The following is a 27141-nucleotide window of genomic DNA, read 5'->3' as shown; positions in this document are numbered from 1 at the left end:
CGTGATTTCCGTTACCGTCCGTGCCTGCCGTGCTGCTCGTTCCGCTCGTTCTGCGCGCACGAGGTAGAATTTTGATCAATTCCAAGCCAGCCGAGCAGAAATTAAGAGGGTCGGATTGAGGCGTGAACGTTTACAGCTTCCGCCGTGTTTACTGAGACATGAAGACGAGCCGCTCTTCCGCCGTACGAAGCCTCCTCCTTCTTATGTTCTTCAGCACGAAGTAATTTCTTCTTACGGCTGCTGCAAGCAAAGATAATTGTTTGAAAGCTACCACGATTAAAGTGGATGTAATAAATAGACATTATAAAAATATCCGAAAGGCAATGACGGTGCAATCGAGAACTAGATTGGAAATATGTTGCACTTGCGTTACAAATATGATAGATTCAACTTGGCTTTAGCTAAACCTTTGCACTTCAAGCACGTAACGCAAAGCGTAACTGTATGTTATCTCGAAAGACAACAGCGACAACGACAACTACAATTTTAATCAAATTCAGACTATATTTAAAAACCGTGCTCCTATGGATACCCCGAAAAGGAGAAACGCGTGTCACGTGAAACCCAGACGGAACCGGTTCTGGAGGCCAGCGGGTCCCAGATGCGGGGTCCGTTTTCTGATCCTGAAATCCTTGCGCCGTCTCGCGTTGACCGAGGACGTAGACGCACGCCGTTTCTTCATAGAGCGAAATTTTCGGCGGCCTGCTTCTCTAATCCCCCGGCTCGTTGACGAGTATCGAATAATCGCCGCTGTAATCGAGAGCTGCAAAGCTCTCTTTTACCGTAACGGATATATCGCGCACGTGGGCGCGCTTAATGAACCCAATATTCCTATCGCAACATTCGCACTGCCTGTCGGCTCGTTCTCTTTCTAAATTCTTCGTATTGTAACGTTCGTGAAACTCACATGACGCAAGGATCGTATTTTTGTGTCGAGGAACGCAGGACCAAATAAACCATCCAAGTAGATTATTAACATCACGATTTATCGGAAGAATATTTGTGCCAAGGGAAATATTACAATATTTACAACTGAGCAGCATCATGGATTCAGAATCTGTAATCGATGCGAATATACATGACACACACATTTCTATAAATTGATGTACAATTTTATTTACGTGTCTTTGTGAAATTTATTTGTAAAGGATGATAATATTGATGTATATCCGAGATATTCCGCGATGTTCGATCGGAAAGAACTTAATGTGGTGGACCGAATCGCAGCTCGAGTTCCAGTCCAGCCTGGCCAGACGGTTCAAGCATTCGACTCGGACAGGAAGAGCGTACGAGAGTGTGTGAGAGTCTCGAAGCAAACGAGACGGTAGCGTATCCTCTTACGCAGGTATTCTAGACGACACTCGTGAAGGGGGAAAAATAAGAGGACGAAAACTGGCGAGACACGCATGTCGAATACCGGTAGCTCGTGTGCCGTAACATTGTTGAAACTTTATGATCCGCTGCAAAAAGCGAGAAGGAAAAATCGGGTGGAATCTACTTAAAACTCGCCACAAAAGACTGAGACTCACGGAGCTGCAAATTCAAGAGTGAAAAAAGAGAGATAGCGGGACGTTCAAATCCTCTTTCTGAAAATCTCGACGAGACAGGAAAGATGCTAAGCGCTTGCATCTACAACGTGCATTCTTCAATTCGCCCAATCGAGTGTTCGTCCAGTTGTTGCGGCGACATTGCCCGCTATCTGAGTAAATTTGAGCCAAAACAATGAGACCAGTGTACTCGCACTCGAAACTCAAGCAGTGCACGGTATTATTTTTCCTGGACGCATCAACGAGATACCTGCCCCCGAAAGAGATGGGTACCCTCTCGACGTGGGAGTTCAGTGAAATTCAATCGCGTCCAGATAGAGACGACGATAGCGACGAAGGAAAATAAGCGTCGGACAAAAGCGTTGTCGTCGCGAGCCGTGTAACTGATCCACGGTACAGCTACGGATTAATTATATCATACGTACGACAATTAAATCGTTCGTTATCGCAGTACGGAAAAAAACATGTTCCGAAGGAAATGCTACAAAAAAATTGGATCAGTTACACGATCCCTTCTACAGGGAATCACGAACCGTCAGTCAGGAGGTCTGCCTGATTCCCGAAAGGCGGACGAGGGAGTCTTGGTATAAAACGCCGACAGGATGTTTCCACTTCGGGTGGGAAAGGGCGTGAAAAATCGGCGGACGCGGTTTCCGTGGAAACGCGACGATCCACGGTCGCTCAGGGCTCATTTGCCTAACTTCCGGCGGTGCGCCAGTTAGCCCGTCACGGACGGCTCCGCGCGTTATATATCCTGAATAATGCATAGAGAGCAGTGGTGCGAGAAGGAGGGCGGCAAAGGACAAGAAAGGTAGAGAGAAGCGAGGCGACGAAGAACCCGAGGGAAGAAGATTAAGGGAGAAAGAGAGAGAGAATGCGCTCTCGGTTGACGTACCTGCGCCCTTTACGAGAACGGTGAAGGGTCCGATGAAAGAGAGAGAGAGAGAACCGTCCAGCGTCTATAATATAATAAATAGACAGACAGGCTCTCCCTCTCTTGGTCGAACATTTATACCCGCGCTTTATGCCGCTCCGAAGACGAGAGGCACGGAAAAAGGCGAAGCAGGACAACGGTAGACTGAGAAGGTCCTCGGTCCCTCCGGAATACTTTTGTTGGACCTCCTCCGATAGAAAGACGACCGATGGTACGCGACCAGTGTTCACCAGCAGGGAAACTAGGGATTATCGGGATGTCCAATATTCTTTTCGATTTTGTGCGATCCATTATCTTTCTTATATTGATTAATCAATGTATTATCCACTGGACGTAGCAGTCACGCGTACCACATTCGTCGAAACTCAGTCTGTTCCGAGATACATGAGCTGATTCCGTCAGCCTAGCAGGAGGAAAATCGATCGCCGAAGAGAGACCGGAAGTATTCCTCTCGCAATTTCATAATCCAACGGACGCAGTCACGGAAGAGCAGAATGTCGGGAATTCTTCGAGAAGCTTTGCTGGAGTCTTCGGGTAGGACGTAAGGGTTCGGCGCGAGATGTGGGAGGAAGGAAGAGGGAGGGCGACTGGAGGATTTTCCAGGGGACAAGGGCTCCCCGAGGCGAAGGAAGAACAGACGCTCTCGGGTGGACGGAGAAAAGGATCAGCGAGAGAAGGGTCGCGCGCAGGGACCACCGCAAAAGGGAGAAAGCGAAAAGGATGAAAGAGACGGCGACGGTGCAGACGATGCGAGCAGACAGGCGGGCGGGCACGGGGGAGAGAAGGACGAAGGATACCGAGGGTCGGGCAATTTTCCTTAAAAATATCCCGCAGACGGTGGCCCGAGAGCAAGAGGGCGAAGAGACACAACGCTAAGGGCGGCTGGGAATTGCAGGCAGGCAGGCAAGCGGGATGAGAGACACGGAGGAGGGATAACGTAGGATAGTATTGCCAGAGAAAGAGAGACAGAGAGTACGCATAGTAGTAGTAGAGCTCGTCGATACTATACGCGCCTCGCTCGTCGAGAAGAGGTTGGGGTAGGCTCGCCCTCCGACGCCATCCTACCTCCGTTCAACTCTCCAGCCACCCCCAGTCCGCCCCCGCGCCCTTCGGTCGGGTTTCCCCTCTTTTCCTCTCTCTGTCACTCTATCTCTCTCTTGGTCTCTCGGTCTCCCTTAACCGGCAAAACCTCGCCCCGACTGGGATCGATCGATGCCAGACAGTACTGCTGTTCGCGCGACCAAATCCCGCCGAATGCACATCCACGCAAGGTAGAGGGTTCCCGCGATCTCTTCTCTCTCCCCCTTTCGCCGCGCCGCGATGTATTCCCCGGATACTCCGACGGTCTCGGTGGAAAAATTTATGGTGGCATACTTATCGCGGTCTCGACGACAACGTCTCGTGCCTTCATCGATAACGATCTCGATTTGGGTTCCAGTCGGTTTTCATTGCTCACGAAGCTTGTACGTTTCTTGTTCACCCTGATGTTAATGTTCCAGCGATGACGATCGCGATAACGACGCGAGAAATTCCTAGGACGTGTGGCGTTCCCCCGGCTTTTCTCGCACGGCGTGGAAAACTAGCGTGCACCCGTTTCTTGTCGCGTCCCGTGGTGGCGTGTGTGCGTAACCGCGCATGATTCGAATTAAACGCCAACATATCATAATGACAGGCCACCAGTATCGTCTGCGGAATTAATTGAACGCGTACTGCGTTTTCAATAATCGGTTTACGATCAATTCGACCGGTTTATTGGCTTTGCAATCTTGCGGCCAGATTACTCAGACTTGCATCACTCACCGCGAACTGATTGCATATCATTTCGCGATACGAATTTTTTCCACCTACGCACTTTACAACGTGACGGAAAAAATTGCGAGTGGGGCTCGCTCACAGCAGCGAGAGGGAAACGAGTTGGCGATAACTAATAGATCCCTTCGTCCTAATCCTGCGAACGAACAAAGAAGGACGGTCAGGTAATAACGGTCCGACTCGGATTCGAAAGGATGAGAGCGCGCGGCGAATAAGCTGAAGCCTTAGTCGACCCTCCGTTTTCCGAAATCTACGGTATCGCTTGCGAGATGCCGTCCATTGTCCGCACACACGAGGAATGAAAATTCCGGGATGTCCGTGTCGTCGGGCTTCGTCGCGGAATTTCCTCGCGATGAATCGAATTTGTCACGTTAATCCCCTTCGTGAGCTCGCGAGATCATAATCCCCCTCACGATTGCCAAGGGGCATTTCATCCCTTTCAGACCTTTCTCTAAAAGAATAAATAAATTGTTTCGTAGTTATTAATTGCGATCTAATGTATCTAATTCGCGTGTATGCGAACTCGAGCAACCAAGTGCCAGACATCTGTTCTGCAGTGCGACGCACGTGTCCTTGTTCGGCTAACGACCGTGGCAACGTGCCCGATGTGGAGCACGATGGAGGAGCGATCTAACTCGAGGGGGGCGAAGAGGTTGTCGATTGCGCGACTCTCGATACGCAGTGGCACGTGATAACTCATCGGCCTAAACGTGCAGTTGCACGGGAAATGCACGATAAGACTTCACGTACGCCCCGTGTGCTAACAAGAACGCTTTGTTCGGCATAAAGAAAGCGGAGGAGGAAACTCGGTGCATCTAAATATAGAAGTGACTGTCGCGAGGAGCCGCACGACCATTAAGCCACGCTCACAACGTTTCCGCTCGCGCATATCCAAGCGATTCGAGATAATTCAGGCGTACGCCATTCCTGCACGCTTCGTTCGCTTATCCAACTTGCCTTTCCTGTGTTCGATATTTTCACGTATTTTCCAATGGCAGCCTTGCATTTTCATCGTCGCACGCCGCGGCAGAGACTCGACAACGTCGAATGGTAGGCTGCAATCGATCGGCTCTGTGAGCATTCGACGAATTTTTTTATCTACCGTTCCGCTCGGCCAAGTACGTTTAATTTCATCGGCGATCGGCTGCTGCGAGAGTTTCCGTTTGGCCATACGTATCGAGCTTCCGTGTTATCGTGATGCATCTTGAAAATCCTACAATTCCGAGCCGCAAAAAATTGCAGAAAGAAAAATCGATGTCCACAACTCTCTCTTTTTTTTAATAAAAGAATAATCGGATTACTCGAAATAAATGAGGAAAACAGAAGACTTGTACGTGTGACACATGTATATCGAGTGAAAAATGACGTGATTACAACTGTAATAAGGAAAATGGACATGGGATCTACAAGATCCCGTGCTAATGCCCAGCAAAAAATAAAAGCATTACTACACTCGCGCATTAATTCCCATTTACGATTTCCATGGAGTCCATCTCATAAATAACCGACAACTATCGAGTCGGGAATTTATGCAGTCTGTGTTAAAACCGACCGGTCTCCCGGCCGGAGTCCGATGACAGAATCGGACGGCATCTCTGCCACCATAAATAAGCGGTCGCAAAAATTCCGATCGTCGCACGTCACGGCGATCGCTTTACACGTCCCATAAACACCTCCCGCAACAAAACGAAAGTGCACCATTGCGCGTGAGATACGGGGTGAGCGGAGGAAGCAGGAGGGATTATTTATTGTGTTCTTCGGGGTAAGTGCCCTGGAAAACACCTCGCGAAAGTTTGCGAAAAGAAGAAGAAGAAGAAAGGCGGAAGAGCCTCGCGGAGAACTTAATCGTGACTCACGAAATTTTTCTCTAGATAATACGTATCTTTCATATGCGTTCTTTACGTATCAAATAAAAATTTCCAAAGGCTACAAATCCTCCAAAGTATTGGGTCGTCCGGAAAGTTCGTGCCGATTTTGAAGGAAAATTCAAAGGCAACATTTTTTTATGTCGATAAATATTTATTGACTTATGTATGCACCGTTTTGTTTCACAACCTTTGTCCATCTTTCACGCAACTGGAAGATTCCATTCTCCCAGAACTTTTTAGGTTTCTCGGCGAAAAACTCCTCGAGGTGGTTTTTTATGTCGATCAAAGAGTTGAAGTTCTTGCCGCTAAGAGAATTTTGCAAAGACCTAAATAAGTGAAAGTCTGAAGGTGCAATGTCTGGTGAATACGGTGGGTGAGGTGGCACATCCCAGCCAAACTCCAACAATTTTTGTCGGATAGTCAAAGAAACATGAGGTCTGGCATTGTCCTGATGGAACACGACGCCCTTCCTATTGGCTAATTCTGGACGTTTTTCCTGAATCGCTGTCTTTAATTCATCCAGTTGCGAGCAGTACTTATCTGCATTTATCATTTGGTTGTGTGGTAGGGGGTCATAATATAGGATTTCTTTCCAATCCCACCAGACACAGAGCATGACTTTTTTTGGACGAAGGCCGGCTTTCGGAGTGGTTAATGCTGGTTCATTTCGCTTACCCCAGGATCTTTTTCGTTCTATATTGTTGTAAATGATCCATTTTTCGTCACCCGTCACTAATTGCTTCAAAAATGGTACGTTTTCGTTGCGTTTGTACAGCGAGTCGCAGATGGAAATGCGATCCATTAAATTTTTTCGGCCAAATTATGCGGAACCCATACATCATAGCGACTTACGTAACCAAGCTTCACTACATGATCGTGGACAGTGGTTTTCGATATTTTCAGTATCTCTGCTAATTCACGTGTCGTGTAGCGCGGGTTATTCTCGATCAGTGTCTTGATTTGGTCATCATCAGTAGTAGAGGGTCTGCCCGAGCGTTCTTGGTCTTTAAGGTTAAAATCACCAGCTCTAAACTTAGCGAACCACTTACGTACGGTTCTTTCAGCTAAAGCGCCTTCTCCGTAAACAGAACATATCGAATTTGTTGCTTGTGAGGCATTTTTGCCTTTCCGGTAATAGAAAAGCATCAAGTGTCTAAAATGTTCTTTGTTTTCTTCCATCTTCAAAAGAGTACAAAACTGACACGAATCAATTTATCTGAAACAACTTTTTTCCTAAAGATGCGTTGAAATGTCACCTTTAAGCATATGTATATAAATCGTATGTTTTTAATAACATTGATATATTCAGACATGTTCCAACGCCATCTATTAAAAATCGGCACGAACTTTCCGGACGACCCAATATAATTGACGATCCGAAGCTCTGCTTCAGCGCTGCCTCTTCACTTGTTGGACTCGGTCGCGCCAGTCGGACTAGAATTCTAATTACTCGCTCGTCATTGGGAGAAGACATCTTTCACGGAGGTGCTCATGGAGCAAACGTTAGAGAGCGGGATAGAGAGGCGGTCCAGTTGCGGAACGCGAATCTCGCCTGCGATCGGACACAATTATTTGATTCGACTGATTCGCGCGAGAGCGTGTTCTCTCTGTCTCTCTATTGTTTTCTCTTCTCTCTCTTTTTCTCTTGCAAATGTTCGACCTGTCGCTCTCTCGGAAGAGACGTCTCGTCGTTATCGTCTTCGTCGTTGCGACGTGTTTATGAGAGATGTGAGAGAGACAAACAAGATATACGTATGAACAGTTTCTTGCTGCTGGTCTGCGTTCTAATAGTTCTCCTCCCGTTTGTTCCTCTTCTTTGTCCATTTTCTCTCTTTCTGTCTCTGTCCCCTATTTTCCTCTCCACCGTCGAACGTTTTATGGCACAGCAATACGCAGAAAAGGATACTGACCGATTGGAAGCCTTTTACGATCGACGGTCACATCATCATCGTCTTCGTCATCGTCGTCGTCGCCGTCGTCGAGTGTCTCCTTTCTGCATTCCTCAGGCCGCCGAGGTGACGCGACACATTGGCTGGGAGAATGATATGCTTGCATGCGTTTTCAGTCTCCGATTGCATCGGCCGTGTGGACTAAACAAGCTGAGCTCGGCGATTTGCCGTTCCTCCTTATGTGGATTATGTATACAATTGAAAAAAGAGAGAAAAAAATCATTCTATGCAAATGGAATTCCAACATGTTTTCATTGATGCCGGTTTCCAGCAAAATAAGGATCGCATATAGTAACGCACGATGATTTATGAGCAACAAACAAGATCGTAGGAAGATACTAGACGGTTTCGTGTTCATTCTAAAATTGCGAATTTACGTCACTTCTCCCTGGAATCTTTAATGGCGATAACGAGCCGCGTCTGCCTGCGTTTCATTGATCGCAGGAGGACGCTCGCTATTAATTTGACGCCCACTCGCTATCTCGCTCCGAGAATTGTTAATTGTGTACGGGTGCATAACTGAATTGAAATGCTATCGACACACGCTCGCCTGCTCGCTCGCGTCGCACAATCGGACGACGGTTCTCGCCCGTAACATTTCGCGCTTGGAAAGGCCAATGAGCGCGGCCGTCGCCTCGCAATTGAAAAATCCACCGGCGATTAATGCGAAAGCACAATTGCGTGAGAACGACAATGAGAGAACTTTCGCAATCCCGCGACAGCCGCGGACTGCGCCTTGTACCAGCACGCGTTACTCCGCACTCAGGATTTCCATTTTCCCGTTCTCCGCGTTTTCTCGTTACGCCTCATTCAGATTCCTTTCCCCTTTTAATTTTGGTGCGTGCCATTTTTCATCGTTTGCGTTAGCAGTCGGTTATTTTCTCCATTTCCTCCCATGCGATTTCTCGTCCCTTTTACTTGGAATTCCCATCCTCCTCGCCTCCCCGACCGCGTATGTTCTTCATCTTTCAGTTCCCGTGTATGTCTTTACGTTGGATTCGCACGGTTCGATCACGCACGGGTCCGCGAATCCTTGATGAAACTGTTTGGAGTTCTCGTTAGGTCGGCTGAGCTAATCGACAGACGGGGTACGCGAACTGCGTGTGCGTGCGTACATGCATGCGTGCGTTGTTCTCCGTGTCGAGGATGGTGCGGCCGATCGCCGAGAGACATACGTACGTCGTTACGCGATCATTGATCTGTTTTATTCCTCTCTCGCACATAGAGCACGTCGGCCGTGGCTGCGGCTCGCGATCGTTACTCTACGCGCCACCTTGCCGCGTTCCGGAGATGAAGGGAGACGAGAGAGAAAGAAAGAGAGAGAGAGAGAAGTGCCAGTATCGATTCCGGCGAACTATATATCCGCGAAAGAAGCTGTATCTCGCCTTCTCGGGCGAGAGGACTGCACTTTCCTCCTACGCCCGGGACAGCCCACGCGACCGGTGCCGTGATTATTGACGTACGAGCTAAAGTTCCGCAAAGGTGGAAAATTCTTGGCGCATGCATATATTCACGAAAATAGGAAGAGTGCATCCGTGAGGAGTGTGAAGAATCATTGGAATTATAGACCGTTGCAAGATTGATTTTTTGATAACGTAGAAAGTATTAAAATCGCTGGAACATGTATCAAGGCTAAACAATCGACAGTTCGGACAATGTAATAATTTTCATTTCTGAAAAATGACATTCAACCTTACATTCAGCCATACCATGGATAAAAAGATACGTGTACGATCGCACGTATCCTTTATAAAATCGAGATTTTCGAGGAACCCAGAATCGTCTATCACGCTTCGAATCTCGCCGTTTGATCGCCGATCAATCTCAAACGAGCTGACAAGGTAGTTCGTCGCCTTTATGTCGTTGTGGGACTAACGGCGATGAGGAGAAAAGAGGGAGACGTGGGAGGAGAAGGAAAAATACACGGCCTCCTTCGTCACAACGCCGGTGGGGACGTCGAGACGGCCCTGAGCAAAGCGGAGACTACCGACCCAAGGACGTCGTGGGCCCCAGATTCTCTCGCGTTCTCTCTTGCCTCTCACTCCTTCTCTTTTCGTGCCTAATCTCTCTTTCTCTTGTCCAACTCGCCCCCAACACTTTCCGCTCTATCGTGCCCATAAAGCATTTTTCTATGCGTAATCGTAGGCCACCAACAATTTCTCAGTTGGTCTTGTAATGGTAGCTCCAGCCGATCGTGAAGGTAAAATTCGCTAAATTGTTGAACGGAAACGACAAATTCGACATGCCGGGTAATTTACGGAGACCCTGAACCACGAAATCCAAGAGCGCGGTCGACAGTTCTAGGACACCTTATATATATCTTGTATTATCTCGTAGGAACGGTGGACGAATAGGATGTCGGAGAATGTCTCAGCTCTTAAGAACTCGCTCGTTCGTGCTCGCTGACTCATTTCCATTCCCGTCGATTTGTCTCACCGGCACCCTCCTACAACTGAATCACCGTGCTTTCTCCACTGCTCCGGTCCTTAACTTCGATACGATGCTTCTGTCACCGGCAGAAATATCGGAGGCATTGTCGTGCGTTAACATCCCTATCCTAGAAATCCTCTTTTGCCCTTAGGCTCCTAGCGGTTGGGTCCCCTCCCTCGGAGCCGGAGATCGAACCCTCAGCGGTTGCTCTCGAGGGCCCAAATTTGCCTCTCTCGCTCTTTGCTCTTTCGCTATCACATGAATCTATATCTCCCTCTTTCTTCCCATGTCTATCTCCATTTCTCTTTCCTCTCTTCCTCGCCTTCCACTTCGCCAAGTTAACACGCGGATACACGCACGTGGGCCGACGTGCACACGCACACATACGCCGGCCACGGGTCGTGTCCTTCGGACCGTTGCTGCCTCGGCAGTTAGCAACAGCACGGCCGCCACACGGCCGGAAATACCGGGTGTCCGAATACCATCGAGAGAACACCATTCCGTTCGTTCGAGCGCCGCGTGTCGAAGCGACGAGGATTCGCGAGACGCAGGATGAGCGCGAGGAAGAGCGAGGAACCTTGATGGCCGACCCGTTAATTCTTCCTCTCGTCGGGGAAAAACCGGCGCCGCGCTCTTTCTTCGCCACGATCGGCCACGGTCACTTTCGCGATTTCGCATGGAATCTCCACCGCGCGCGAGGGGAGAAGGTCGCGCCAGGTGCGCGATGAGAGAGTTCTCGGGCTTTCGGTGGGGATCGCGCCATTAATTCGTTCCCGCTTGACTTTTTAAAGGGATCGAGGGGGATCGCGCGCGTTGGGTCAGGACGCGTCTCGGAATTCGGCCGTGACGGAGAAATAACTGCGGCTTCCATCATACTATCCCCTTTCTAGGCACTCTCGAGTGCATCGTAGGCTTTAGCGCGATACCTAGCGAAAAGTGCTAATCGTCACCCAAGCACGCGGCTCGTGATTCCGCCTGGAAGATTAAGCTCCTCTTTCACAGCGAGAATTAACGTAAAGAGAAAGAGGTAGAAGCGGAGCGTTAGTGTTTTCTCTTTCTTGCGTCCGCTGGATGACTATTGGTTCGTCAGACAATTGCATTCCGCCACGAACGCGGGGAGAGGGAAAAAAATCGGATGTAACGGTGACTGCTAAACAATTATTTATATTCAGCGGAATTGAATTCGCGACGCTCAAGCGCGAAGCTCGCGCGTGGAAAAATGCCTTTATAAATGGCACCGCCTCGCGCCTGTTCGATTAACCGGCATTTTTCTTCCTTTTTCCATTTTTCGCGCGAAAGAAACGACGAGATGCGCCGAGTACTTGGTCGCACGTGTGCACGGAGTGTCATTTTACAAGCGTGATAAGTGGAGCCTCTCGAAGCGGGCACGTCTCGATGTGTGATCTATCTATTTGAGCGGGATCTCAAAAGTTGCGGCTCGCCGTCGCATTTCATAACAAATGACCGGCTTAAAGTCGATGCGGGCGCAATCCCGGAATGGGATTTATCTAATCTGCGAGCCGACGTTGCACACGCCCACTGCAGGCGCGGTCACGTTAAAAATACGGAAAATCCGCTTGTTATTTACGCCCGGTGCTCCCTATTTTTAAGTTTCACGCTTTCGGAATCGCGGCGGTCTTTCCTCCTTCAGGCGCATGATTCTTTCACGATGATGATTCTCGCCCGATATTCGAGCTCGTTATAGAACGTCGATGAAAGATTGATGCAGTCCTGCCGGGGAAACGTCCCGCGCGGATTCGCGATGATTTCCCATTAATCCTCCTTTTACTCAAGATAGCATACACGTCCCGACATACGCTAACCGAGACATTAAGGGACCACTTCTATGAGTTGCGTCAAAAACTGGTGTTTTTTTGAGAATATTTTCTGACAAAAGTTGTTGGTCGAATTTTTTCAAATTTACAGGGTTTATATATTATATCATCATCTATATACATGAATTTTTGTATTAAGAAATATCATGTACATATAGAATACTAAAACAAAATATGTGCCGCTGACGTCGAGTTCCGCCAAACTGGTGGGCACGATAACTGGTCGCCATTGTGTCTGAAACAAATCCGCAAAAAAATATGTTATAAAGAACACTTGTCTCCAGGGAATGAACCTCTAGAAACAATTAATTCCGAAAATTGTGGAAGTTACAACGCGTCAATTGAAAAAGGTGAATTTTTGACCATTTTTTGTCTTCGGGAGTGCATAAAAAATCTTTAATTTGCAAAAATTAGCAAAACAATAGGTTCACTCCCGGCAGAAATGTTTGTTACAAAATCCCTCCAAACCTGAACTCGATCGGATAATTCGTTCTCGAGTTATGTTGCCCACCGTTTTTGAAAAAGTCATTTCGAGAAAAACGCGTTTAAAGTTTGCGGAACGATTTTCATGTAGAAATAACGTGAATATTTTGACTTATATTTAATCAGCGGTTCCAGGGCCATAGAGGAGTCCTTCTGTACATTCATACAAATCGTCTTGTATGTTTGCAGCCTCTCTGCGAGCTATTCGGGCTTCTTTTGACACAGAAGAGTGTCGACGCTCAGCTAACTGGATTCGATGTTTGTCCTTCTTTTCGGCGTACAGCTTACACATAGGCCCGATCGTGATCCTCATTGTCATAAACATTTTTAAAATAGCAGTATAGCCAACATTAAAGACTGATGCTTCCGTAAATGCCGCAATCTCCACGATTTTTCTGCCGCAATACTGGTGTTTCGGAGCAAGTTGCCAAAGAGGCGAATTAAAACTTTCGTTACTATTCTGTGTATTTCCGCCAAGGCATCTTTTCAATAACTCATCACGTGCCAGTCCTATTACTGGATCAATGTATTAGGAGTGTGATTTAGTTTTGAGGGTTTTGCAACAGATGGCTGTAGTGTCAGTTTGTTCCAATAGCTGCTTCCGATAACTGTTGTTTCTTACAGTGTTGACATTATCCATGACATTTAGTAGCATTATAGCAATCGTGTTTATATCATCGTAAAAATGCAACTTCCGAAACAGCATTTTCGACATGCGTTGCTTTTGGTTTTTAATCGAAAGAAAACTGCGGCTGAGGGTTATAGAATTCTTGTGGAAACTTATGGTGACGCAGAATCACCATCAATTAAGACGTGTGAATACTGGTTTAGACGCTTTAAAAGTGGTCATACTGATGTGAAGGACAAAGACCGCTCGGGACAGCCAAGAAAGCTTGAAAATGCAGATTTGCAAGCATTATTGGACGAAAATCCAACACAATCCATTTTAGAACTTGCCAGAGCATTAAATGTTGATCGTACAACAGTTACCAAACATTTACATGAAATGGGAAAAATTCAGAAAGAAGGGAAATGGGTTCGACATCAATTATCGGAAAGTGCCATTTGAACATTTGCATTTCGTTGATCGCCAGGCAAAAAAAGAAGAGTCTTTTGTCTCGGATTGTTACTGGGGATGAAAAGTGGATCTATTTTGATAATCCGAAACGCAGAAAATCATGGGTGGATCCAGGCGAACCATCAACATCCACTCCGAGACGCAATATTCACGGTTGAAAAGTAATGCTCTGTATTTGGTGGGATACTATGAGCTGTTAAATCCGCATGAGACTGTCACGGCTGATCGTTATCGACACCAATTGTACAAGTTGAAGCAAGCATTGGACCAAAAACGACCAGCAATTGCGAGTAAAGGACGGAAAGTGATTCTTCTTCGTGACAACGCTCGAGCTGACGTTGCGTTATCAGTGAAACAAACACTATTAGAGCTTGAATGGCAAGTCTTACCGCACCCCGCGTATTCTCCGAACATTGCTCCATGCGATTATTATTTGTTCCGGTGGATGCAACACGCTTTAGAGGATACACACTTTCATAATTTCGAAGAAGTGCGAAAATTCGTCGACGAACGGATCAACTGAAAAGAAGAGTGATTTTATCGTGGTGGAATCCATCTCTTGCCAGAAAGATGGGAAAAAGTGATAGAAAACGAAGGAAAATATTTTGATTAAGGTATTCATTCATTATCATATTTAAATACATGTGTTTTTGAGCAAAAAAAACCCTCAAAACTAAATCACACCCCTAATATACAGGCAGTAAGAGTTGACAGACGGACCGCGCGGGCTCATTTTGTACTCGATGGCGGCCGCTATAAAGTCTCGTAACTCTGTCAATTTTGCGAATTTCGTTATAATATTTGAACCGAATATTCATGAGTCTTTCAGAACATGCAAAATACAAAAAATCGATTTTTTTGACCCAATTCATAGAAGTGGCCCCTTAACGTATGTTGCAGGAGAAGAACTCCTTCTTGAATTACAACGTGTCCTGCATCCTCACGCTGCCACCATATCAGCGACAAGGATACGGCCGGCTACTCATCGACTTCAGTAAGTACATTTAGGTATATCCCTCCCCCATTTGTCTAACCTTGGCTCGACTCGGTCGGTGACCAAGAAGACGACGATGACGACTTCCCATCCGCACCCGTCGAAATCGAAAGGATGACCGAATTAGGAATAGGAGAGCTCCGCGCCCGCCTCCGCGAATGGACGGCGATGGGGAGAAGAGGCCTCGTCCCGGCGCGCGTTTGCGGCGAACCGCTGATCGTTCGAATAAGCAGGCCCCTCTCGACGTTCTTGGCCGCTGAATCGCCGGAAGGCCGAATAAAAAAGCCGAGTCCGCTCGCTCGCGCGTGCCATTAACGCTAATGCGCTCTCGCGACGCGGAGCAGTGATCCTTCGCGAAAGATTCGTCTTTGCATCCGCGTCGTGAGAGTCGCATTCGTCTCTGAATGTGATAGCTTCGTGAAAAATGTTATTTTGCCGAAAGTTGTCATAGATCGATCTTCGAATGTTAGAATATGTTCGATACTTTGTTGCCACTTCTTCGGTATTGTATGGTGGACGTTCGTCACCCGAGATTGCGAAGATCGATTAGATGGCAACAATCAGCGAGTCGATACTTGGCATTTAACGCGAAAAGAACGCTTCACACTCTTTCTTCATCGTCTGGTCTGTTAATTCCACGATTAATTCGATGCATGGGTGATTCCTCGTCGCACGCACACGTAGACGTACACGCGCGCGAGCGCAACGCCCGCACTCGTCGCAGCGCGGAGCGTTGATAATTAAACGCGGGGCTTTTTGCCGTGACGTCATTTTCATTGATGCCGAGCGAGCTGGCGGCGTCGAGCGGGTATCGCGCGGTACTCTACTACACCGGTAGTAGTAGGGGGGTGCGTCGGGGGTTGGTTGGTCGAGGGTCGACGTACTGTACCGCCGTGGTGTGTCGGTCGGTCGACGAGGGGGGTGGTTTCACAGCCCCGCCGGCTTTTCCGCGAGCGAGACGGTACCCTCTCCCCCTACCGTCCTCCCTCTCCTCCTCCTCACCCAATGTCGGTGCCATCGACTCCGCCGCCGGCTGTATTTCGACTGTGCAAGGCCGGCGCTACGAGCTCCGGAGCCCCATGCGGACTATTGATTTGATAACGTTTATTTTTTTTATAGTACGTAACGTAAGATAAAAATTGCGATATCAAAGTATCGTGTTACGTAACAAAGTTTAAAATTGTAGTAGCGAAGTACATACGTGCACCTTTAAGTAATTCCTAAAAAGAAGTCTGTTTCTACAGTTTATTTCGATGTTTCACATCACGCAATTTACACATTTTATTCATTTTATTACAGTGCTATTTTATTCTTTTTATTATTCAGTGTATTTATTATTTCTCTCGCATCATTACCGCGTGCTTTAAACATTTAAACATTGTTCATCGGCTAACGAAATCTGCATCATAATGGCAGTCTGTATTTGCACAATTCAATATTTTCCAAAAAAACGGTATTGACGTCCGCACAAACCATCGTGATGAAACTCTCCATGTACCCACGCACCAAACATCAACGTGGCTTTCATAGCGTCATAGTATCGTTAGCATCCCTGGCCGGTGGCAACGGCAGCGATGGTGATGGTGATGGTGATGGTGGCAATGGTGGTGGTGTAACGTAGGTTGGAGGGCGAAGTGGTCTGCGGAAAGTGCGACGCCCGGCGTCTCGCCGCATCGATCGACCCCCACGGTCGCTGCCGCCACCACCACCACCACCATCACCGCCGCAGCCGACGTCGACGGCGACGTCGCGTACACGCGTGCAGACACGCGTGCAACCGGCTACGCGTACACCCGCGCTTCCTGTCTCACGCACGCGTCGCGTCCTCCTCTCCTGGGCAACCAACTCGGTACACCTTGATCCCTACAGAGCAGGCTCTTCTGTACCTGCCCGCCGCCACACCACCTACTCTCCCCTCGCCGCTGGTCCCTTTCCCCCCTCGCGCGATGTAGAGCGCCCGAAGGGCTCGGAATCGTATGACCTCTCGTGACCTCGCTCCACTACCCCCACGTAGGATTGGCAGGGTCACCGACGCCCTTTCCCTACGCCTAGGCACGAAGGGTACGCGCCGACGAGGCAGGGGGCTCGAAAGAGGGACGGGGAGGGGTTAACGCCGCAACGTTGCTGCGACTGGGCAGGGTCGGCGCGGCGTGCAGCATCCCTGTAACGGCGCCTTCGTCGGAGCGAAGGGCGGATGCACACGACGTCCCGCCGGACGGGAGACCTCTAGCCCACCCCCTGACGTGATACTTTTTTCAAGACCATCATGATGTCTCGAAGACAAATCGCCCTCGCCGCCGAGAGAGATTACAGCTGGGAGCATGCTTTCACCCCAGCCGAGCTTAGCCCTTAACTGAGAAACGTCTCACGTGATCAGAGAGTCCTGTGGGTCCCATTCTCCCGCTTCCTTCCCGCTAAATGTCTAGGACAGATAAAAATATCCAAGGTGTGGTGCAATCAAATTATCGCTACACACGGCATCCGATCTTCCTCCCGCAATTCTGCGGATCTGCGCTAGAGATGAACGATCCTGACGGCTCGTAAATTCGTCGGTAACTGCGACGAGGCAACAAACCGCTCTTCAACAATGCCCAATTTCACCGTTCGCGTCCTCTCGCGAGTCCGCACCTCCGATTCGTTCCCTTGCGCCCTTCATCGAGCCGACTCTGCCCGAGACCGGGACGCGTACTTCACCTCTCCGGCGCATCTCTCCCTGTCACGCCGATCCATCTTCCTTTCTCCCACCTCGTCCCGACGGTCACCGTTTTCCTCTTTCTCGAATATCCACCCTCGAATTCCCTCCCCTCTAACCTGTACTACTACTACTCTCTCTCCGTTTCCCTCCATATCCCGATCCTGAAAGTCTGCAAACTGAACGGACGCGTAATGAATGCGTTCAACCCTCCCAAAGTAATCAGCCGATGGAGGGGCGGGGCGGGGAGAGAAGGAGAGGAAGAGCGGAGCTCTCGGAGTGCCGATGAGAGACGGTAGTCTGCCGGGCGGGGGAGGAGGATAGAAGTGTCCTCTCTGCCGGTGGGAGATACACGGTCCGCGAAAGTGGAGGAGACGGAGCGACGTGGGAACGTGGAGAGGCAACGTGGTCGTTGAACCCTTCGCCGGCCGGGAACACCCTGGAGCGGGAACGGGAATGGGTGGAACGTAGGATCGGTGTCCTGGTCCTGGTATATCGCGGGATGTGTCGCCCTCTCCCTTTCTCGTTCTCTTCTTCCCTCTTGTTTGCCGTTCTTTCTCCGTGGCGCAAGAAAAGGACGAGACTTCTCTTTCCACAGAAAAAAAGGAACCACACTCGAACGGATCGTTCCGATCGTTTGAGCCGATCTCGCGCGGGATCGCGCGTTCGGATGCATAATAAATGCATAAAATAGATCGTGCATCGGCGGGTTCTTGGGGTTCTGGTCGGATTACGATCTCTAGAAACTCTCGACGATGAGAAGATCGCGATACACCTCTCCGGGACCTCTGCGTAGTTTAACATAAAAGAAACGTCGTAAACTGTAAAGTAGAACTTTATTTTATGCGTTTGTCATTTGGTTAAGAATTTTTCTAAAGAAACGTCGAGCAAGTTAGGGAGGGTGGAAGATAAACTATTGAGGTGGCTCGTGTTTTAGCGGTCTCGAACAATAAATCAGAGGTTTCGCGGCTCCCCGCTGCTGGTAATCCCTTAACACTTAATTAGCTCGTACTCTCTTTTTGATCCATTAGCCAGCACGAAAACGGCATTCGGGACTTTAAATAAACGTCTTCCGGAGAAGATTTATTCGGCGGAAGAGACGGCAGCGGGAGAGATCACTTTGCTAATGAAGGAGCTTTTGAACTAGCCGGCGCAGTGAGATTCCGTGGTAATTTCGGGAACGTGTGGCGGCGATGGTGACGTTAACGCGGATGAAACGACGTCGCCACTGATACCTCTCGCGGGTCCATCGGCAACGTGCGGTACCGCCTCCAACGTGCGCGCAGCAGGATCGGTTATGCATAATGCACGGTGCTGTTACGTACATTGCGCGGCACTCGCATGCTGTCCCGTGACATCCGTGCAAACTCGAACGAACGTGCGAGCGCGGGCCATTAAATCCCGTCCCGACACTCTGCCTTCCTTCCGAGATTGACTTTTACATATTCCATCCCCCGAATCCCGCGGATTAGTCCGTCTCTCTCGGTGGTGCCGCGCGCGCTTTCCGGCTGACTCGTGTCACTCTGCCAAGAATCTCCGTCACCGTGAACGAGACGTAATTTTTCGCAGACACTTTCGTGTCGTAAACATTATTGAATGATACGAATTACCATACAGAATGGCCCCTCGTAAGGTTTCCCACCCCTTATAAATTTTAATGCTCGACCTATCGTCCGAAAATCTTCGGTCGACGTCTCTTCAAGAGGCTGTTGACTATTATTCCCCTTCCTGAGCTGTAAACTTTCAATCTTTCAATACGAGGCTTTGCTGCGATCGAGTCTCGAATTAATATTTCATTTCGTCCAAGTGAGACTCACTCTGACCTTAGATTTTCCTCGCGTTGCTCGCCGACAAGATTAGCCCTCGTCGATCGGCGTTTAAACGCACGCGGACTCGCGCTATCGATCTTCGCTCTCGCGCTCGGGTTGCGGTAGATCTGGATCTGGCATTTAAGTCATCCCCTGAAAACGGGTTTTTAACCGGTCCGACGGATAATTCCATTGACGTGGACGGATGCGTGCAACGGTCGATTTCGCCGATTCATCGGCGAGCAGACGAGCAGCCAGGCAGACCGACCGTGGCACGAAACACCTCGGGGTGCCCTCTCTCTCCCCCATCTATCTGTACATTTTTCTTTGATGCCTGGTCGCAGAATACTTCGGACAAACGAGGCGGAACGAACGTTCAACCGGGAGCAGACGGGCATCGCCGGACACTGCCGCGGTCGTTCTCGTCGGATGCGCCGTCACTTGTCCGCTCGAATTTAAGTGTATAATAGGATTTCATTAATCGCATTCTAGAATCTCCCCTCACGGAGAACCCTTCGATCGATTACAACTTGAAAACTATCGTCGACGTCTTTGACTATTATTGTAACCATAATTGTAGGCCAAGTTACCATATTAATTAATCCTTTTGTGGAAAATTCCTCTGCTGAATGATCTCTTTTATTGAACCAATTCAGCTTCATTCGCGAACGTCGTAGCGGCAAGCTCTCCTTGGCTGCTTTCTCAAAGCTTCCTTCGGACCGGACCCCGCGCCCGCGGTTCGTTGGACTCCGCGTCGGGATCGAGCGGAGCGGCTCGCAAGCAGCGGTGCCTCATGAAATCGGAATTCCATAGCGCATTTACGGCCGCTGGCACCGCTGGCGCGAGATAATGCAGTAGTTTGCGAATATGCGATGACGGGTGCGCCCGCGCGTGCAGGAAATAGGCGGCACTTTGTTTTCCGTCCTGGCGCGGAAACGCACCAGCTTTGTTGCGAGACGTCCGATGGCAACGACCGCGCGAGGCTTCCTTCGGTCCTCCTCGCGAAGCGAACCCGCCTCTTTCGCCCGATAAGAACACGCGATATCTCGAACGTTAACAGTTTGCCGAGCTAACGGTAATAAATTCGAAGGCGAGGTACCTCCTGTATAAAGCGAGATACTCTCATACCCGGCTACAATTTCCTTGAAACGGTTCCACGCCGAGAGTTTTACTACCTCGGTACCATTTTTTACTATGTTGGCCGATGTTTGATTTTTATTGGCGGCCCGGATGTCGCGTGCGTCCGCGCGCGCGCCGGAAGTCGTTATCACATTCTCGGGTGCAGGTATAAATCAAAACCGATCGATAATTCGCTGCGCAGGCTACTTGCTGACGAGGGTCGAGAAGAAGATCGGTTCGCCGGAGAAGCCGCTATCGGATCTCGGCCTGATATCGTATCGCAGCTACTGGAAGGACGTACTGCTGCAGTACCTCTGCAATTTCGGCGGCAAGGAGATCTCCGTCAAAGGTAGGTCACGCGAGACTCCACCGCTCGGGCTTCCGGCACTCTCGAGCGGTACTTAAATATTCATAGGCGGGATGAAAGTGCGCTGATGCGACCCGCGGCTTTCCTCCTCGGCTCGCTAATTCGACACCTGGACCGCACCGAGGAAGCGTGATTCTGAAGTTCCCCTCGGTGGTGGATTTGCGTACGCTGCATAATTCGCAAAGTCTTCGAAAACGCCGTAGACCAGCGGCAAGATTCTCGCCGACTCGTTACTTTTCGCTCGACTTTGTAACCAGGGTTTGTTCTACCGTGGAATTTATGTGCAGTTGTAATAATTCTCGCCCTCTCTCTCTTTCTCTCGCTCTCTCGGTGAATATTACGGGCACCACTTTAGATTTTATGCAAGCCCGAGACAAGAGAATCAGCAGGGGATTTACGCCGCATTGTTATCGATCCGATGGTCGTGTTTTCCCAACGTAACTGGTTTTAGCGGTTGAATAATTGTATCCACGGAGGGGGGCAAAGAGGATAAACCGTGCTGCCGCTGAAAACCGCAGCGCGGATTATATATGATTCATCATTTCCGCGTTTTCGCATCTGCCATCGTAGACCTTCATTTAAGTTTATTATCATTTATACCGGGATCGCGTTAAATGAATCCAATATTAAATGAAACGCGAAACGATTACATGTATTTTTGGCGGGATTTCAATGTAGGTTTCCACGTGCAGCTAACTAAAGGAGTTAGCAAAAGACAAAAATAATGCCAATTTCTTAAACAAACACATTTTGCAGTTTCATAATAATCTCTCCTTTATTTCCGTTACAGATAAAGCATTAATCAGCAATAAATGATATATTTCTTTACGTTTTCCTTATCAACTACGTTATACCTAATACTTGATGATAAGCCTCGTGAGAAACAAATCTTTTACCAGATCAGATACGATCTTTCTTCGAAACTTTTTCACCAACGATAATCGTCAGTTCCAACGACGATTCGTTATCAAACATCCAAGATAATCGTTCGTCCGGCAATTATCTTTTTTCAGATATCAGCAAGGAAATGGCGATCGACTCGTATGACATTGTCAGCACCCTACAAGCCCTCGGGATGATGAAATATTGGAAAGGAAAGCATATCATTCTGAAGAAACAGGTATTGTTATTATAATCCGCTGCATACGCGTATACATGTACGTAGGTTCCCCTTCGTTTCGCGCGAGAGATAACGTCCATTCTTTCTCACGAATGCACGTGTCATCGTGCCGTCAGATTTATCGCTCCTGGTTTCAGTACACGCTGCTAGGAACTCGCGATAAGCGTAACAACGCCCAGAATCGAGAGCGAAATGTTGTTGCGACTCTTATTGATACCTTCAGTGATGGATCCCGATGGTTCACGTCACATTTTCCTTATGATAAAAAAGATTAATGTGTATTGCGTTGCGCTCCAGCTGTGAGTGCACACTTTACTGTGAATTGTTATCACGTATTCAATCCTAGAAATTTAATTTTGATTTATATATATCTCGAACATAAATAATTTTTTAGATATTCAGACGTTGCGGTGTTATTGCATCTATAAATATCATGTTATATTTTTCTTCTCGCAAATCAAAAAGATCGCAAAGATAAATAACGGGAAATAGTAATTTTATTCAAGGGTAAAAAATTCCTCGTGCACCCGCGGCTTTCACATATGGGTATCCGAAATATCAGGCGTATCTTATTAACGTGATTATTACGCGACAAGGGCGATCCGATTTCATGATTGTTTGTCATTCGGTCCCGGGCGCGATATCCCCGATATGGTCGGGCGTACGACCGCGGGGCTAATTATCATTCGGTTAATTTGACCGTGCTCATCCCCCTCGACACCTTGCGCCATTGTGCATCCCTCATCGATCCCGTCGAAACGCTCCCGCGAACCGTCGCGCCCCCCCGGAGTAAAAGGGCTGTTGAAATAATTTCAGGACGTGATCGACGACTACAAGGAGAGGGTGAAGAGACGGGGACCCGACTACAAAGAGATCGATCCGGACTGTCTGAAATGGAACCCCTTCCAGCCACCCAAGACGCCCTCCGCCTCGAACTAAGGCCTCTGCCAGGAGTCTGGAACTGCGCCACCTCTTTGCCTTCCGTCTCGTCCTCCTACCTCTACCCTCTCGCCGAGGCGCGAGACGACGGTCGATTCTTGCTCCTCCTCATCGTCATCTTCGTCGTCGTCGTCGTATTCATCCGCATGCTCGGTCCTCTCGTCAGCTCTCGGCAATGCGGGGAAGGCATAAGCCGCCACCGACAGATTTCACGCCCATAACGCGCGGTGAGAGCCGTGAAAATCCTTCCAGGAACTTCTTCGTCCTGCCGGGAAGCGCGCGGGCGGCAAGTACGGTGAGTATCGCATTCCATTGGCGATATCGTTAAGGCTCGCCACGGGGGAGGGTTTCTCCTCGATTCGCAGGAGCTTTGCTGCAGCACGGATCTACTGCAGATTGACTCAATCTGCAATTTGCTAGAGCTGCTGGCCATCTAAAGGACGGGAAGAAACGACGAGCGTTATTACGCGATTATTCCGTCGTTGACAATGTCCGGTAATAATTGTACCTGGAAAGTCTGGAACATGTTAGGTGCTAGGAAACGAATCGTCGACGAGGGTAAGCGAGTACAAGCTGATAATAGCGCACAAACGCGCGGGATATGCGATGGCTTTCAGTATCTCTTCTGCACTCCGCTGGTGTTATCGGCTTGCATTCCCGTATCCGATTATTTTTCAATCTCACGGCTTTCTATACTTTGCTCTTTTCTACGATCGTGTACGAGTCTCAGGCTCTAGAATATTATTTAAAAAAATTTGCACACTAGTGCAACTGCGAATCTGCATGCGACAATTTTTTAACGCCGACTATACGTAAATCACGTAACGAATGATCCGCTCTCTCGAATATGTAAATACGAATGTTGAATAAATATGTAAATATGTACTGTTTCGGCTGGATCTCCCCGGCATTCCAAGCTGTATCGATTTACCTGAACGGTAATTAAATGCGCGACTGCACAGCGTCACTTGCGGCGGTACGGCGACGAAAAACGTCAGCTGTGCAAAGCGGACGCGCACAGGAGGGATTTTGCATATTTGCACGTAGGAAAAACTGCTAAACCGGCGACCCGACGACGAGCCGCTCCTCCGCGTTGCGTCGAATGCTGCGCCGGGTTCGTCGGTGCATCGACCTTGGCACCTCTCTGGTTGGTGCAGTAAGTTGCATAACGGCGGCACTGCATTAACGCGTCCGGTGCATCGATCAGATTGCGTCGAATGCGCTTTCGGAGAGGATACCGGACCGCCCGAACGAGGAGTCCTAGTCGCCTCGAATTTTCCACAACGGGCTCACGATCGCAAGAATTCGGTCCTTTAATCAAGGAAAAGCATGCTCGTGCTGATACGACATAAAGTTCCATCGATTGCGGTTCGGTACGCTGCGCGAGATCATTTGCCATTAAATTTTATGTTCTCCAGATGGCTACGGAGATATGGGACCCCCTTTCCCGTTTCGTACTCGGGTGCTCGGGAATAATTTCCCCGTTAAAACACGTTCGACTGTACTGCACCGCAGCCGCAAGACGTAGGCACAGCGGACACGTTATTGATCGGTCTACCAAGGTGCATGCTTGGCTGCAGAAAGCGAGAGAAAGAGAGAGGCTGTGTATGCGTGTATGAGCGAAAGAACGAGAAAAGAGAGGGACTTGCTGACGATGCGGAGGCCCATCGGCCTCGATCGTGCCCGTTGAGCAACGTGAAAACTCTATAGCTATCGAGTCAAGGTCGTGCGCGGGTTCAATCTGAACACGTTCTGCGCCTCCGGACACGATGAATAGTAGCCGGAGCCCTGCCCTCGGAATTCCATCCCGCGTCTTTTGCACCTCTCGCCACGCGCGAGGTCTTTAATTCACGCACTCTAACGCAACTCTGACCCCTCCCGTAACGAGCTCCGGCGATTTTAATCAATACTCCCCAGCTGTCGGAGAGCCGTTGCGACTCGCCGGCTTTGTGCGCGGCGCACTTTAATCCGTTACGTTGAACTTTCCGTTCCGCGCCGATCGTCCTGGGGTCCCATAGCTTCGTCGCCGAACGATGGGCAAACGGGCGGACGCAAGCTCGACTCGCAAACTTGCTCAACTTGTGCTGGACGCGATGTCACCCTGTCGGCAACCCTCGAGCGTGGCAACGCGCGTCTCTCTCTCCCGAAATGTGTCGCGAACGCTGAACGCGCGCATTTCATTTCGCCGAGATCGAAACCCGTGTAATTTCGTCGGACGGTAATTTCAGCCAATTACCGTGTTTCCCTCGTCACGCTTAATCGCGGGCATCAGCATTTGCGCGAATCTATAATTTCCGAAAATATTAATTAACGTCGTGTCTCTACTGACAGGCACAAAGAGGGGGTCAATTGCATGTGTAGTCCAGTTTGATTGATGTAAGAAAAGCACCGAATAATCAAAAATTTACGCCGGTCGGAATTCATGTCGGTTTCGATCTCCATGTCCCGAAAGCGACACGTTTAACTTAATCGAGTGTTTTAATTTTTATTCGTGATATATTTTTCTATCCATTATTTGCATGTCACCGTGCGCTGCGTATCATTTGTCTTTCTATTGCGGGAGCGAAATCGCGGTACGATAAATCGTAATCGCTCAAGATCGAGGATCATTGTAGATTTATATATTATATATATTTGATTGTACATAGAAATATTAATGTAGACGTACACATTTTTGTAATCATTGCTGTGTCACCGTCACGAACTGCGCTCGCAACGAATGCAATAAAATGGGACACAAATCTATAATCTGTATACATTTTTAATGCGATATCATTTCCAATTTTCAGGAAGCATTAAAATATGAACAGCACTTGAATTTTGCATTTCAATATTTCAACAATAATACGTCAAATACATAAACAGTTGTACTCGTTTTATTTAAAATATTGGCGCTAAAGAATTGAGGCTGTCCGCTAGAGATTGATACGATGCTGGGCCGTCTCGTGTATATCTATATTTAGAAGAGTCGGAGACTGAAACTTTGGACTTTGTGACTCGAGAACAACTCCGACACAAACAGCAGTGGGTTAATAGGTAAAAGGTGATATCGGGAAACTCGCCGATTAGCAAGAATGGATAACGTCGTGGTCACGCCATTTTCGCAGAATGCAAAGGTGCCGATAAAGTCTTAGTTCGAACTGATATCGTCAGGAACTGAGAGACATCATTCAACAGCAAGCAAAAGAGTCGCCGTCGAGAGTTTCCGCCCGGAAACCATCAGAATGCAATTCGTGTCTGCGAGCTGACGTTTAAATGGCCCAACTCTGGCGGCGATTTGTTATCCTTCATCGAGAAGAGCGTCACATCAATGTTAATGTTCATTAATTTGTATTAATTGTACAATAATTATGAGCTTTGACCTAGCTTACACAGAACAAGTCACCTCGCGAGCGACACAATGATACCATGGCAGTGTCATCCCTACGATCCCTGTACGGAGGATCGATCAGAGTGCAGAGATTGGCGTGCAAAATTGACACGGATGATTTAGTTCGGACGCGAGTTTACGCGCCGCTCGCAACAGGAACGATAAGGGTATGAAATAAAATTCCTTCACGGGCATCAACCTCGCGGCATACCGTCTGGTCGATATGGCCCCTTTTAGCGCTCGTTAAAGTCGTCGTTAAGCGCGCCCGATTGACTCGCAATTCCGCTTTAATTTCTCTCTTGTACGATGGAGTTACAGAAGACGCTCTCCTCAGGGTGCAACAACACGGCCTCGTATTCGCCTCGTCAGTTGCAGTCAACCGCGAAGCAAGAACCCGGTCGATCTGTTTTGTCCCCTCGCTCCCTTCCTCCTGCCCTCATGCATATGCAGGCGATGCGCGATCGAGAAAACATTGTCGAAAGTGCGTACACGACGCATAAATCCGCCGATCAATCAGCGGGATGGTGACGTTGAAAGACAGAGTAACAAGGGTGTTAAATGCACGAGGGCTTTTCCGGGAGAATTGCAGGTCGTCAGAAATTTCCGTCGTGCATCTTCGTACCTTCTCCCTTTGTAATTTTTATTCTCGTTACACCGAGCAAGCAGCTGACTAACTGGAAACTTGCACTCGGGGCGCTTAGGAGGGATTTATGAAGTGGTAGCTTATTTCCCTCCTCCGCGCGACGCAATTACGTGTCGGAGCACGGTCAAATGAGCTGGCATTACAAGTGCGAGG

At 48.7% G+C, this 27141-nt stretch overlaps 1 protein-coding gene across 3 annotated transcripts in view; it reads left to right on the top strand.

Annotated features, from left to right (window-relative positions):
• The window catches only part of LOC105283207 (histone acetyltransferase KAT7), a 33847-nt gene extending 8128 nt beyond the window's left edge, over positions 1 to 25719 (top strand). For all 3 annotated transcript variants that reach the window (XM_011345798.3, XM_011345797.3, XM_020032921.2), the window contains exons 10-13: positions 14837 to 14930; positions 20752 to 20898; positions 21930 to 22036; positions 22853 to 25719. In XM_011345798.3, coding sequence (XP_011344100.1) covers positions 14837 to 14930; positions 20752 to 20898; positions 21930 to 22036; positions 22853 to 22975 — 471 coding nt within the window. In that variant the 3' untranslated portion in view covers positions 22976 to 25719. The remainder of the gene's footprint in view (positions 1 to 14836; positions 14931 to 20751; positions 20899 to 21929; positions 22037 to 22852) is intronic.
• Positions 25720 to 27141: the final 1422 nt, after the last annotated feature.

This window comes from Ooceraea biroi, chromosome 3, assembly GCF_003672135.1.
Source record: "Ooceraea biroi isolate clonal line C1 chromosome 3, Obir_v5.4, whole genome shotgun sequence".
Taxonomy (NCBI): domain Eukaryota; kingdom Metazoa; phylum Arthropoda; class Insecta; order Hymenoptera; family Formicidae; genus Ooceraea; species Ooceraea biroi.
The sequence above is the reverse complement of the archived record's forward strand: the minus strand, read 5'-3'. Positions and strand labels throughout refer to the sequence as shown.